At 43.7% G+C, this 13905-nt stretch overlaps 1 protein-coding gene across 7 annotated transcripts in view; it reads right to left on the bottom strand.

Annotated features, from left to right (window-relative positions):
• TGFBR3 (transforming growth factor beta receptor 3) overlaps positions 1-13905 on the bottom strand; it is a 207967-nt gene that overhangs the window by 111471 nt on the left and 82591 nt on the right. For all 7 annotated transcript variants that reach the window (XM_055585178.1, XM_055585177.1, XM_055585179.1 and 4 more), the window contains one exon: positions 9047-9231. In XM_055585178.1, coding sequence (XP_055441153.1) covers positions 9047-9231 — 185 coding nt within the window. The remainder of the gene's footprint in view (positions 1-9046; positions 9232-13905) is intronic.

Raw genomic sequence — 13905 nt, 5'->3', positions numbered from 1 at the left:
AAAAAGGAGCTGACATGGGGTGAAGAGTAGGGAAAGGGGTGGTGGTAGAAAGAACTCTGCAACAGGAGCTGGGGTCTCTGGGGTCCAGTCCAGCCCTGACACCAAATTCTTGTTTGACAGTGAATAAGCGATGGCTTCACTCCCTGGGTCTGGAAGGTGGTTAAAACTGGGTTGTCTTGAGGGCATCTCTCCAGTCCCACCGTCCCATGAGTTGGTCAAAAGGGAATCACCAGAGACAAATTCAGAAGAGCAAACGTCAGGCTACAGAGAGGAAAGAAGGGGAAGGCAGGAAACACAGACTCACTCATTCAAGGTGTGGGGTATACAAGGAAAAGAAATAAGATGGTGCAGAGAGGCTATCAGCAGAGCCAGGTTCATGCACAGCCTCTTCACTGAGAGAGAAAGGAACGGAGAGTAACTAAATACATGTCTCATTTTCACAGAGATAAAAAAAAAACACAGTGGAGAGTGGAACTCTTGAAAGTAATGAATACTTCTGCAGAGTTTGGGTATTTAAGTCAGAGGTATTAGCCAGTAAATTGACATTTTCAAACAAAATGTCAAAAGAGCAAATCAGAAGTGGAAAGAAAAAAAATACAAGTTGGATATCTGGACACTCGGCAACACACACAAACTAGGCATTTGCCCAACCGGCACATCTGGGTCTCAGATTTGCAAACCTGCTCTTTACTTTGGTCTATTGCTTTTTTAAAATACTCCCCAAAGAGTTCTAAAAGCAAAAAGTCACATTTTCAAATGTGGAGGGTACTCCCAGAAAACGTTAGAAATATTTCCTAACAATATTTTGGGGAAATTACACAATTTTTTAAAAGTCAAGAGCAGTTACCATGGCAACAAGGGTATGGGTTGAGGTCGTAACCCTAACCTCCATAAAGACCAAGACTGCACCCGTTGGAAAATGCTGCTGCTGGACAAATTTCAGAAGGAGTCAAGGCAGCCTCTCCTCCAGACTAGGGAAGAGGCAATAACAAGAGAGGATTTTTCAATCTGTCAGCTCCCAGCCAGCAAAAAACATAACCGGCATTACCTCATGCTAAAATGGCAGAGTCCAACCAGGCTTAGTCCCTCTGTGGGGCAGGGAGTGTGCTTTCTGAGAGCTACGTTAACGGCGGTTAACGGCAGGGTTTAAGCCACGTGGCTAGCCAGTGTGTCTTATAACTTCTTCACTTCTTATGTCCTAATTGGTTTGCTAAATCCTGATATTTATTAACACCATTATCGCTCTGAATCTGCTTTCCCTTTTTGTAAAATTCCAAGATTGGGTTTCTGGAGAGTTCTCATTTGAGAGTCAGCTGTAGCTTGAGTTTGAACATCTTGCCCCATTGTGTTAGAAACCATCGTTAACTAGCAAAGGCCAGCCCTACCTGGCCTGCATTGTCTTCTGTTGAAATAGCAGCCGGGCGTCTGGCTGCCTGGCTGGCCCCACCCCTGCTCCTCTGTCCAGTCCTGGCCTGGCACCTTCATACTGCCCAGCAGGGTGTCATCATGTAACCTGCACTGGGTATCTTCAAGCGAAGGGGCAACTCATTTTAAATAATATGGCTGTCCTATTTATTTAGGGCCTCCAATTTTACGTGAAAGCCAGGTTCGGTTGTCTTTCAAGTTAATGAAATAATTTTCACAGCAAGGCTCAAATGAATGGGGGAAGAAAGGAGGAGGGAAAAGATGGAAAGAAGAAGGGACAGAGGAGAGGGAAAGAGATTAAAAAAAAAAAAAGAAAGAGGAAAAGGAATGTCTTTTGAGAAATGAGACCATCGTGGTCAGGGTAACTTTCTGATAAATCTGCTGTCAGTCTGTGACGAAATGGCCAGTTCAGAGATGACTTTACCTGTCAGGCCGGGGTGACTTCCAAAACAACTTCCATTTAAACAAACACCCGGCAGTGTTTACACATGGAAAGTGTTTGTTTAGTAACTGAATTTCACCAATATACAGTGTCTGTGTGTGAGGGTTTACTTTGATGCCTGCTTATTTTAGCACATGCTACATATAAGATCTCTGAAACATAAATAGCCTTGAGTTCGTTTGAGGTTTTTTCCCCAGCATATACACAGGAGTAGCATTGGGAAGTCATTCACAAATAACAGCAGAGGGGAAAATGCCCTGCATGAGAGTAGGAATGTACCTAGTGTGCTAGTGTTCATTTGATATTTCTGCTCCCACATGTGTACTCTCCAAAAAACAGCCCTGAAATTTTCTATCAGTTCTTTCAGTGGTGATATGTAAAGGTAAGAAACCCACCCACTCCCCCAACCCCTGCGCTGTTCTGTCCATATTTTAATAACTGGAGGTGGGGGCCAAAAAGAAAGAAGTTGTCCACCTAATATTGCAGAAACAGGGGAAAGATGACAGACAGATAGATCGGTAAGTAGGTTGCTGCAGGGATCTCCAATTTAATTCCTAAACTGCCAGATTCCTCAAAGGAAGCAAAAAAGATGTCAAATCAGATGGCAAAGTCCACATACTGAAGCTCCTGTACTTCACTCAGAGCAGAAAGAGTGCCTGAATGTTTTGTTTTCTCTCCACAGAATTCCAGCAAGTTTGGTTACAAGTCATGGACTACTAGCAGAAGACAGGTGAGTTACTGTGTGGAGGCAGTTAAAAGCTTTGTTTGGGGGGAGGAAAATGATCAACTGTGAAAAACAGATGGGAGGTTGGCATTTAGTGCAGGATTAACAGCCACATAGAGAGCAAGGGCTCCTAAACTCAGTCCCGCATTTTCTAATTACTGACACTTGACATGATAATCTTTTAAGCCAGAAAGGAAAAGGGAGACAATGCTACACACAAAACCACCCTCCAAACTGCCCCAAAGACACAAGGAAGGGGAAGAAGAGGAGCTCTGAATATCGGAAAGAGCTTTCAGAAGCCTATGCAGGAAACGCAAACTTTCAGTGGGAGATCTGCTGGCTCATGGAGCAGGTTGAAGTGTGACACGATGGCCGGTTTCATAGCCAGAGCCAGGTCAGAGCTAAAGATGAAAGGGAAGTGGACTGCGGGGAAAGCCTGGACTGTAGAATCCAACAGAGTGGGGCTGCATATCCAGGGTCTGCTGTGTAACCTCCCTTCGGGTCGACAGTGAGAACGGGCAGAGACGACACAGCGGGCAGGTGGCTGGCCCACAGCAGGCACTTCACCATCACCACGATCATCGCTGTTACTGTTATCTGGGGCCTCAGGGAGCTAAGGGTAATGAATTAGAAGGGCTTCCCAGGTGACACAGTGGTAAAGAAATCACCTGCCAATGCAGGAGATGCAAGAGACTCAAGTTCAATCCCTGGGTGGGGAAGAATCCCCCAGAGAAAGAAATGGCAACCCACTCCAGTATTCTTGCCTGGAAAATGCCACGGACAGAGGAGCCTGGCGGGCTACAGTCCACAAAGAATCAAACGCAACTAAACATAGACACACACAAGGGAGCTGTTAAGAGGCAAGCAGAACAGTTCGAATTTTAGACAGGTTCACTTCCTTCTCTTTCTCCCAACTGTGGTCTTTTCCTGCCCTCAAAAAAAAAAAAAAAAAAACCCAGAAAAGGAACAACTATATGCCACAGTCCTTAGAGAAGGTCCAAAATAAAAGTGACCTGGAGCCACATGTGTGATTAACTACACATCCCATTTGGCCCTGCCTGCCTAAAGCCTGGAGCCAAATTTCAAACTCAATCATGCCAATCACATTAACCCTCATGGCTATCAAACTATATCTTTCTAACAAACTACACTTCTTTGTCCTCATTTTGCATTTCTGCTTACATTGTTGGTATGTCTGTTGTTGTAAGCCCATCTCAAATCCCTTTTGGAACGAAACAGAATAATACATAAAAAAAATGGAGGGTTCTGAGCTTTCTCACAGGTGTGTGTGTGTGCTTAGTCGCTCAGTCTGACTCAGTGTCTGACTCTTTGCAACCCCATGCACTGTAGCCCGCCGGGCTCCTCTATCCATGGGATTCTCCAGACAAGAATAGTGGAGTGGGTTGCCATGCCTTCTTCCAGGGGAACTTCCCAACCCAAGAATCAAACCCAGCCTACTGCATTGCAGGTGGATTCTTTACTGTCTGAACCACCAGGGAAGCCCTCTAACGGGTGAGGATAAATTTATTAAACTTGGCCCCTTTCCCAAGACAATGGATCCTCCCAGATCCTCACTGCACCCTACAGCCCTCTCACTGGCATGGCACGCCCATTAACAGTTGCTTCTTTGATGTCAAAACACGTACATAAATTTAAACACCCATAATTACTCCCAGAATCTGTTCTACACATACATACTGCTAACTAAGGGCTTTTCATAATAAGCAAGCAGTTAGACAAATGGGAAATAGAAAAGAAGCACTGCCACACAAAAAACAGGTCACAATAAAAATTAGATGATAGGGAGCAAAATTGTTGCCATTCCAGCAACTAATGAAAGTATATCACTGTCAACAAGCAGCCTCTTAGTAGTGCTACAAACCTTCTTGGGAAACAGGAAACACCCAGAGGGACCAAACTCAGGGGCAGGCGCATGGGGTCATCAGGAAAAGAGTGTGTGTGTGTGTGTGGGCGGGGGGTGGCAGGGGCAGTGGGCGTGCCCGGGCAGATTTTACTTTGAAGTTAAAGGGCACAGGGAGGATGAAACCTGTGATTTGTTGTTGTTTAGTTGCTAAGTCATGTCCAACTCTTTTGCAACCCCGTGGACAGCAGCCTACCACGCTCTTCTGTCCATGGGATTTCCCAGGCAAGAATACTGGAGGAGGTTGCCATCTCCTCCTCCAGCAAATCTTCCTGACCCAGGGATCCAACCCATGTCTCCTGCACTGGCAGGCAGATTCTTCACCACTGAGTCATCAAGGAAGCCCAAAACCTATGATACATCCCACTTATTCTAAAAGACAAAACTGATCTCTCAGGCCTATTTACCTTCTTCTGCCCACCTCTGTCGCCAAAGAGTCTTTTTCCAATTTACTGTTCACTTCCAGGACTGCTATTTCCAAAGTCGATGATTACAAATGAGAGGTGTGGTCTCAGATGGAAAATACAACTACAGGTCTGTGTTGTCCTGATGAGAATCCAGCAGGGAAGTCAATAGCAAAACCATGCTTCACCACAGACAGCTTTGTATTACTCATTGTAGCAAGCATGCTTCTGATACAAATTCTCTGCTGGCCTATAAAATTGTTTATCTAACTTAAGTATAACTGTTTCCCCAAATCTTGTCAACCTGCTGCGGTTATTACTTTCAGGTGTAGGCTGTTATATCCTCCACAGAGGAAAAGCAGAAGCTTCTACTCAGTTGCGGAGAAGGCGATGGCAACCGACTCCAGTACTCTTGACTGGAAAATCCCATGGATGGAGGAGCCTGGAAGGCTGCAGTCCATGGGGTCGCACAGAGTCGGACACGACTGAGTGACTTCCCTTTCACTTTTCACTTTCATGCATTGGAGAAGGAAATGGCAACCCACTCCAGTGTTCTTGCCTGGAGAATCCCGGGGCCAGGGGAGCCTGGTGGGCTGCCGTCTATGGGGTCGCACAGAGTCGGACACGACTGAAGCGACTTAGCAGCAGCAGCAGCAGCTCCTCAGTTGAGGAAACTTAAGGTGCTTGGGAGACAGGAATTTAGAAAAATGTTAGAGAAGGGATGATTTATAATAGATCTTAATGCTTATCCTCCACCAATAACAAGCCAGGAGGAGGGGGTGGGGATGGGGTTGATTTAGTAATTCCCTTGCATTTAAGGAGGACAGCATGAAAAACAACTACCTCAGTCATAGGAGTCAAAGTAATGATGGCTTGGAGCCAGTAGGGCATTCTTTTCTAATTTACAAGCAACAACATTTATCATTTCATCTTGAAAAATATTTGCCCTTAATATTTGGTAGAAACATGCACAAAGGCTGTCTCTGATCCTCCCTCCCATTATTACCACCAGAATCAACTGGTTGTTATTTTTAGCACAGACCATATAAAATAGCATATGTATAAAAATCAAGTTATCTTTAAAAACATCAGAAAGAGTTGGAAGGGCTTAGGTTGGAGGAGGAAGCAATCTTGGTTTAAAAAAAATAGAGATAGTTAAGGTAACTTTTATTTAAGGTTACAGAGATAGAAAGTAAGTTGGTGGTTGTTTAGGGCTGATTAACAGCTTTACTGAAATAAAATCCACATGCCATAAAATTCACCCATTTAAAGTACAACTCCATGGCTTTTAGTATGCTCACAATTTATTGACATTTATCAATGGTATTTAGTAATATTCATATACAACAGTGGAACCATCTGCTGCTGCTGCTGCTGCTGCTAAGTTGCTTCAGTCATGTCCGACTCTGTGTGACCCCACAGATGGCAGCCCACCAGGCTCGCCCATCCCTGGGATTCTCCAGGCAAGAACACTGGAGTGGGTTGCCATTTCCTTCTCCAATGCATAAAACTACAATTCAATTTCGAGCATTTTGTCCCCCTCAAAGAAACTCTGTACTCATACTCAGTCAGTACCCGATTTCTCTCTTTTGCCCTTCAGCCCTAAACCACCACCAATTTACTTTCTATCTCTGTAAATTTGTCTACCATGGACATTTCATATGTATGGAATCAGACAGTATATGTTTTTTGTGTCTTTCACTTAGCATAATGTTTTTAAGGTTCATCCACATTTTGGCATGTATCAGTATTTCATTCATTTTTATTGCTAAATAACTTTCCATCATATGGAAATATATATCACATTTTATTTCTCCATTTATCCATTGACAGGCATTCAGGTTGTTAACACTTTTGACAGGCATTCAGGCATGCAGGTTGTTCCCATTTTTTGGCTATTATGAATAATGTTGCTATGACATTCGTGGACAAGTTTTCATGTGAACGTATGTTTTCTTTTCTCTAGTATATACTCTTAGGAATGGAACTGCTGGGTCATATAGTCTAAATGATCTTTAAAAGCTATTGGCAAAAAAATAAATTAATTTAAAAAAATAAAAAAATAAAAATAAATAAATAAAATAAAAGCTACTGGCATGGCTGCAGTAATGAATTTCCAGAGTCACACATGAAGAAAGTAAGAGATACTTATTTTTCCTCCTCCATCTTATCGTCCATAAACAAACTCTCCTTCGTTGTCTCTTTGTCAGGGCCTTACTGCTCTGGATTATCCTCGACACTCACTCTGTAGACATAAAATACTCCAGGTCTACCCTATGAGAGCAGTTCAGAGGCCAGAGAGAATTTCCAAAGATCACATATCCCAACATTTTGTCTTCTAACAAAATAGAATACAACCATCTAATTCCTTAAAGTCCCCCAAAGACGGGAAGAATGCAATTTCCCTCAGCTGCCTACTCTCAGTAATACCTTCAAATCACTAATCCCAAATCATACATACAGTCAACATTTTTTAACCAAGTTTGAGAGACTATCCCCACAGGCCCTCTTTCTTTACTTCCTCACTGAGCATATGATGTCCCTTGATGCCAGCTCATTTTACGTATCTTCAGGACAACCATGTCTATTTTTATCTAATACAGTAAATACAAGTGTGGGAGAGCTCTGCTGTCATTCCTTGAGGTATTTTTCTTTTGCTTCAATCGTCTTATGTGAATCTATTTTCAGAATCAACAACAGTACCGCACAATTTAACATGCAGAATTTCTGCTGTTGCTGCTTTTGTAATAGCTCGGACTTGTTTTTTCTGTCTTGGTTCTTCTGAGACAGCATATATAACATGAGTAATTATTGCTGCTAAAGAACTGCTGGAGTCAGCAGTACCTCATATGAGCTGCACTTCTCCTCCCCTTCTTCCCCTCCCACCACAAATTCTCCCCCATAAGTTAAAAATTAAAGACGCATTGCTGGGATAAGGAAATCTGACCTGAAATATGTGCCGCAGCAACAATGGCAAGCAACCAAGAGTATTAACAATAATTTCCAATGTAGCTGGGAAGGTTAGATGATTTGTCTTTGAAATGAGCCAACTCCACACACTTTCACATGATTAAAATCAGTTTGCTTTCCCTTCTGACACCTCGCCTCCCCTAGTCCTACTCCCCCCGCCCACCCGGAATGAAGAGTGGTTGAGGCACATAAACAAATGGTTCTGGAAATTAACTTTCTTGATCAGTAACAAGCTCAAAGATAAATTCTGCTCTGCATGAGTTTTTGTACACTTCACTGGGATCGGGGTGTATTGTGGTTTCTCTCTTCCCAGAGAAATAATACCCTAATGATAACATTTCTGACACAGAAGCTTAAAACAGAAAGAATGACAACTGCGTGTTATCTTCAAAGAAGTAGCATGACCATTATCCACAATGTGGGTCATTTCGGAGCCACAAGACAGAGGAGGCTATTTCGCTCTTACGATAATGACCTTGGGCAAGTGAGTTATCACTGCACCTGTCTATAACCTATACATTGAGAGCAGTAATAGGACTTCTTGGAATAAGTGTTTGAGTGGTTCAAACAGTGCTGAGGTCAGAGGAAATACTGAGTCACTACGAGCTTGGGTCATCATCACCACCACCAAGACCATCTTCATCTTCGAGAAGATGCCTGGCTAACATAAGAAGCTACCCACCCCAGGGCTTTCATGTGAATATTAATACAATGGAATTAATATAATTCCATTTCCCCTGACACATCCTGCAGGAGCAGTAGGCTCACAAGACAAAAAGAAAGAAGATAGACAGCACAGAAGGAAATGAGAGACATTCTACAACAACAGAAAAGTGGCAACATTGTTTTTTCACAACCATGTTTTAAAAGTAAAATTCTCAAAAAACACTCTTTCCAATATGGGGGCGGGAGTTGGGCAGGAAAGATGAAAAGTGGAGAAAGCTCTCTAGAGAGAAGAAGTTGCCCAGTGCAGAGAGCAACCCTTCTGGATTAATTGAAATCTTTCTCTCTCTCTCCTGTACTTTGTGTCCTCCTCCCCACTTATGTTCATACACGAGCATCCTCATTAAACCCAGAATGGAAGAAGAGGACTCCGCATCCAGAGAAGTGTCTTTACAAATTCCAAGGGGCAGTGGGTAGAAAGCTGGCACAGCACCTACCTCTCTCTGCGGCTGGCCAGGCCCCTGGTCGGCGGGACGGAGGTTCAGGACATGCACCTCCTGGGGCAGCCCCACCGTGCCCCTACTGGCGCATCCCGACAAGGCGGTGAAGCTCTCCATCAAGGCCTGGACCGGATGGGAGGCGTTGACGGGCGACAGTTCACACTGGGCACGGGGCTCTGGACCTGCAGAGGGAATCACAAACACGAACCCTTCAGAGGCAGCAGTCAACTGTGGTATGATTAAATTAACTGTTCTGGACGTATAAGCCACGGCCAACCTACCAGAGGTGCCTTTCCAGGTAAGTTGTTTCTAGAAGTGAAAAGTGAAACTGTTAGTCGCTAGTCGTGTCCAACTCTTTTGCAACACCATGAACTGTAGCCCTCCAGGCTCCTCTGTCCATGGGCTCTCCAGACAAGAATACTGGAGTGGGTTGCTATTTCCTTCTCCAGGGGATCTTCCTGACCCAGGGATAGAACCTGGGTCTCCTGCATTGTAGGCAGATTCTTTACCATCTGAGTCACCTGGGAAGCCCAAGTTGTTTCTAGAACTAAACGGCTAAAAAAGCTAGTCTACTCTTCTAAAACCCCAACCTTAAACTCCTTTTGGATGATTTTGATGTGTATTTGATTAAATTCCCTTTTAGACACACAAGTCACAAATGTTTTCTTCTGGATGGAGGAAACCTCCCATCTGACATCTGTGTTCAATTCTTCCTTCCCCTCTTAGAAGAAAGCCAGAGATAAATGAATTGTTTCATTTATCTCTGGCTTTCTTCTAAGAGGGGAAGGAAGAATTGAACACAGATTTAATAGGTGTTTAATAGGTATTAAACACCTAAAATTGCACCCAAAAAAGTATAAGAGGTAGATTCTACCTTTTAAGTGCTTCCTCTTCTTAGAGAAAGCGAAACAAACTTAAGAACGTACAAAACCAAGAAGGAATGAGCAGAGGCAGTTGAAGCCAGAGTTATACAGCAAAGTTTGGGAGAGGTCAGAAAGACTCTCCCAAGAGAAGTGGGATACGAGCAGAGCCTCTGAAAGAAAAAGTAAAGGTCTGATCATCCGTGGCTCCTGCTTCCTCATTCTCCCTTCCTCTAATCAATCAGAACTTAAATCTGAAATCCATCTATTCCTTCCTACCTCTACTTCCTATAGCCGTCACTGTCTCTGTCCCTAGACAATTGTGGATATTCCTAGAAGGAGCCTCTGGTCTCAAGCTCTCCAACCTACCTTCCACACAAGCATGGTTCACCTAACCCAGCGTGGTCCTCATTGCATTGCACTGTGTTTGCAATCAATTGTGTTCGATTCTCTGCAACCGCATGGACTGTAGCCCACCAGGCTCCTCTGTCCATGGAATTTTCCAGGCAAGAATACTGGAATGGGTTGCCATTTCCTTCTCCAAGAGATCTTCCTGACCCAGTGGCTGAACTTGCATCTCTTATGTCTCCTGCATTGGCAGGCAGTCCTCAACCAAATGGTCATTCCAAATGCAAAGACCTGCCTCTCTCATCCCTGTAGGCATGTCCCATCCCTTAGAGAACTGCTGGCCTATGAATAAAGCCTGTGCTCTTTAAACTGGCATGCAAGGCCTTTCTGGATCTAGCCCCTTCCTATTTCTCCAGCCTTACCCCTCCCCCATCCAAGAACCCCAAATGGCTTAAAGGTCTCCAAACATGATGTTTCTCAACTCCAAGTCTTCATTCAAGCTTGTTTCCTTTTCCCAAACTCGTCTTCCATGCTATCTCCACCCCTATAAGAAACATCCCAAACTGAGGAAGATCCTCAGTCACTTCCTCGGTCCTCCCATAATTTTTCTGCCTTTCTTCTGCTGTTTCTTTTCTATGCTGTAACCACCAGTGTATAAGTCTGTCTTTGCCAGTCCAGTGGGACCTCCCTGATAGCTGTGGATTATCATCCTTATATCCTCAGCACCCATCGCAGTGCCTCACATGTGTAAGATGCAAAAAAATATTTCTTAGATGAATCATTAAGCTTAAAGAAAAAAAGCTGTCCGCTCCCTGATCAGTGATTAGGGGACTTTATGGAGCTAACATGGGAAAGAGACTGCTACACTGATGGACATGCATTAACTGAATCGCTAGGGAGGGACATCCAGAAATAAGGAGGAGTCAGTGACACTTAAACCTCACATACCTCCGTAAGATTGGTGCTGTCCTCAATGAGCTGAGGAGCCTGGGACTTGAACATATAGCATTCTAAATCACCACCTTCCAAATGGAACCAGATAAAAGACCTGCATGCACTTGATGAGTTCTTCCTGACTTCCATACAGTAAAAATACTCTCCAGGATTACAGCCCCAGTCTAAAATGCAAAACCAGGCAATCCTTCATCCCTCCTGCTATACTATAAGCAGACACCTGCCTGGTGTGCCAAGTCTATTTCAGAACTCACAGAAATTATCTAGGCTGATAACAGTTATCTGGTCTGAAGTGAAGTATGTACCTTCTCAAATAATCACTGCCACCCTCTGTATTGCTCTCCTGAGCCCAGCCGGTTTCTGAGAAAGAGAGGTGGTGAAGGAAGACGTCATAGCAGCACAGTCAGGAGGTATTAGACGTGCAACTCCCTGAAGTCCCTGAGCAAGGCAAAGGGTATGAGCGGGTGCCCCCACCCCTCCTCCAGCCCTTACCAGCCACAGTGCGATGTCAGGTGCCTTTCACACCCCAGAGCTCCAGAAAGTCTCCTACTCCTACTGAACTCTGGGGACTTGCAGCAGCTATTGCTACCCATACTTGCTACCCTTCCAAACTGATTTCACAGCCTCCTGCCATGAATGTGCCATTATCACAAATGAAGTACAAATGAAAATACTTCTCAGTTCCATTTTTGTATGTATGTGCAAAGCTCTGACTGAGCTGCAATTCCACCCAGAACACATCTGCAAAAGGCTTGCAGTCTGCTTGATTCGCCCTTCTCCTTACCACCCTCCTCCTTACACACCACCATCACCCATTAAGATCTTCCTTCAGTCACCACACTGCTCATCTCCACAAAAAAAACTCACTGGCAACAAAAGAAAGGATAAGGTCTCGCCCAGAGAGGAAGGGAATCAGAAGAGGAATGCCCCCCGCACCAGGCTTCCCTGGTGGCTCAAATGGTAAAGAATCTGCCTGAAATGGGGGAGACCCAGGTTTGAACCCGGGTTGGGAAGATCCCCTGGAGAAGGGAATAGTTACCCACTCCAGTATTCTTGCCTGGAGAATCCCATAGACAGAGGAGCCTAGCGGGCTACAGTTCATGGGGTCAGCAAAGAGTCAGACACGACTGAATGACTAACTTTCTGCACTGAAGACGAGTATGCCTCACCTTAAGAGTGTCTGTTCCCTGTCCTAACAGAGTCCAAAACAAGGCACACCCCCACTATATAGGCTGCAGCTCCAGTCATGAGTTATCCAAGTCAGTCCAAGATCAAAGCAGAGAGAAAGCAATGCACAGGGCACACTCTGATCAACTGATGGGATAGCTGCACTTTACAGAGACCCACTGGGGTCAACGTTTAAATACACTCAGTATACAGTATCCCTGACCATCAGACATACTAAAGTTGTGTTGGTTACTGACACGCTTTAATGAATTTTTTTCCTCCAAGTTTAAAAAGGAAAAATAGCTACAACATACGATTAATATATTTTTCACTGGAAAAAACTCTAATGCTGGGAAAGATTGAGTGCAAGAGAAGGGGATGACAGAGGATGAGATGGTTGGATGGTATCACCAACTCAATGGACATGAGTTTGAGCAAACTCCAGGAGACTGAAGGACAGGGAAGCCTGGTGTGCTGTGGTCCATGGGATCGCAAAGAGTTGGCATGGCTTAGCAACTGAACAACAACAATTAATATGGATATATTAATCCATATATATGGATATATTAACCCAAAATATGGATATATTAATCCTTCCTTCCTTAAGGAAGGAAGAGAGGGATGGAGGGAGACAGATTGTGAAAGAGAGATAAAAGAAAAGAAAAATCAGAAACTATCTATCCCATCCTCCAAGGGTATGTAAGAAATGGTGTCTTCAACAGCTCAACACACAATGTCAGTCTGGTCTAGTTAGTAAGTAAGTAATAAGTAAATAAATAAGTAGCTCCCAGTAATTGTTCACTATAGGCTGGACAGTGCTAGGTACTGTATATCATTCCAATACCACCCTAAGCAAGTGGTATTATCACCATTTTAAAGAATAGGAATGTAAGTTCAATGAATTTAAGTAACTCTTCTAAGCCTGCCCCAGTCACTCAAGGCCTCAAATTCACACCTGCCTCCCAAGTTAGTATCTCTGTAAAGTGAAAGTTTTCATTAAAACACATTAGGCCCACATGGGCTCATTGGTGAATTCTACCAAACATTTAAGAAATTACACCAATTCTCTATAATCTCTTTCAGAAGACAGCAGCAGAGGGAATACTTTCTAACTCATTACCTTAATACCAAAGCCAGACAAAGACCTTGCAAGAAAAGAAGACTACAGACCTGTATGTCTCGTGAACACAGGTGCAAAAATTATACTAGCAAATCAAATCCAGCAATGGATACAAGGGATTATATACCACAATCAAGTGGGAAGTATCCCAGGTATGCAACATTTGAAAATCAATTAATATATCCATCTCACCAACTAGCTAAAAAACCAAAATAAGGATAAAAATCACATAATTATATCAATAAAAGCAGAAAAAGCATTTTACAAAATCTAACAGTCACACATGATAAGGACTCTCAGCAAAGTAGGAATAGATGGGAACTTCCTTAACTGGATAAAAAACCTGTACCAAAAGATCTCACAGTTACCACTGTACTTAATGGTGAGAAACTAAAAGCTTTCTCACT

Source organism: Bubalus kerabau, chromosome 6 (assembly GCF_029407905.1).
Source record: "Bubalus kerabau isolate K-KA32 ecotype Philippines breed swamp buffalo chromosome 6, PCC_UOA_SB_1v2, whole genome shotgun sequence".
In the NCBI taxonomy this organism is placed as follows: domain Eukaryota; kingdom Metazoa; phylum Chordata; class Mammalia; order Artiodactyla; family Bovidae; genus Bubalus; species Bubalus kerabau.
This window is presented reverse-complemented; position numbering and strand designations above follow the sequence as displayed.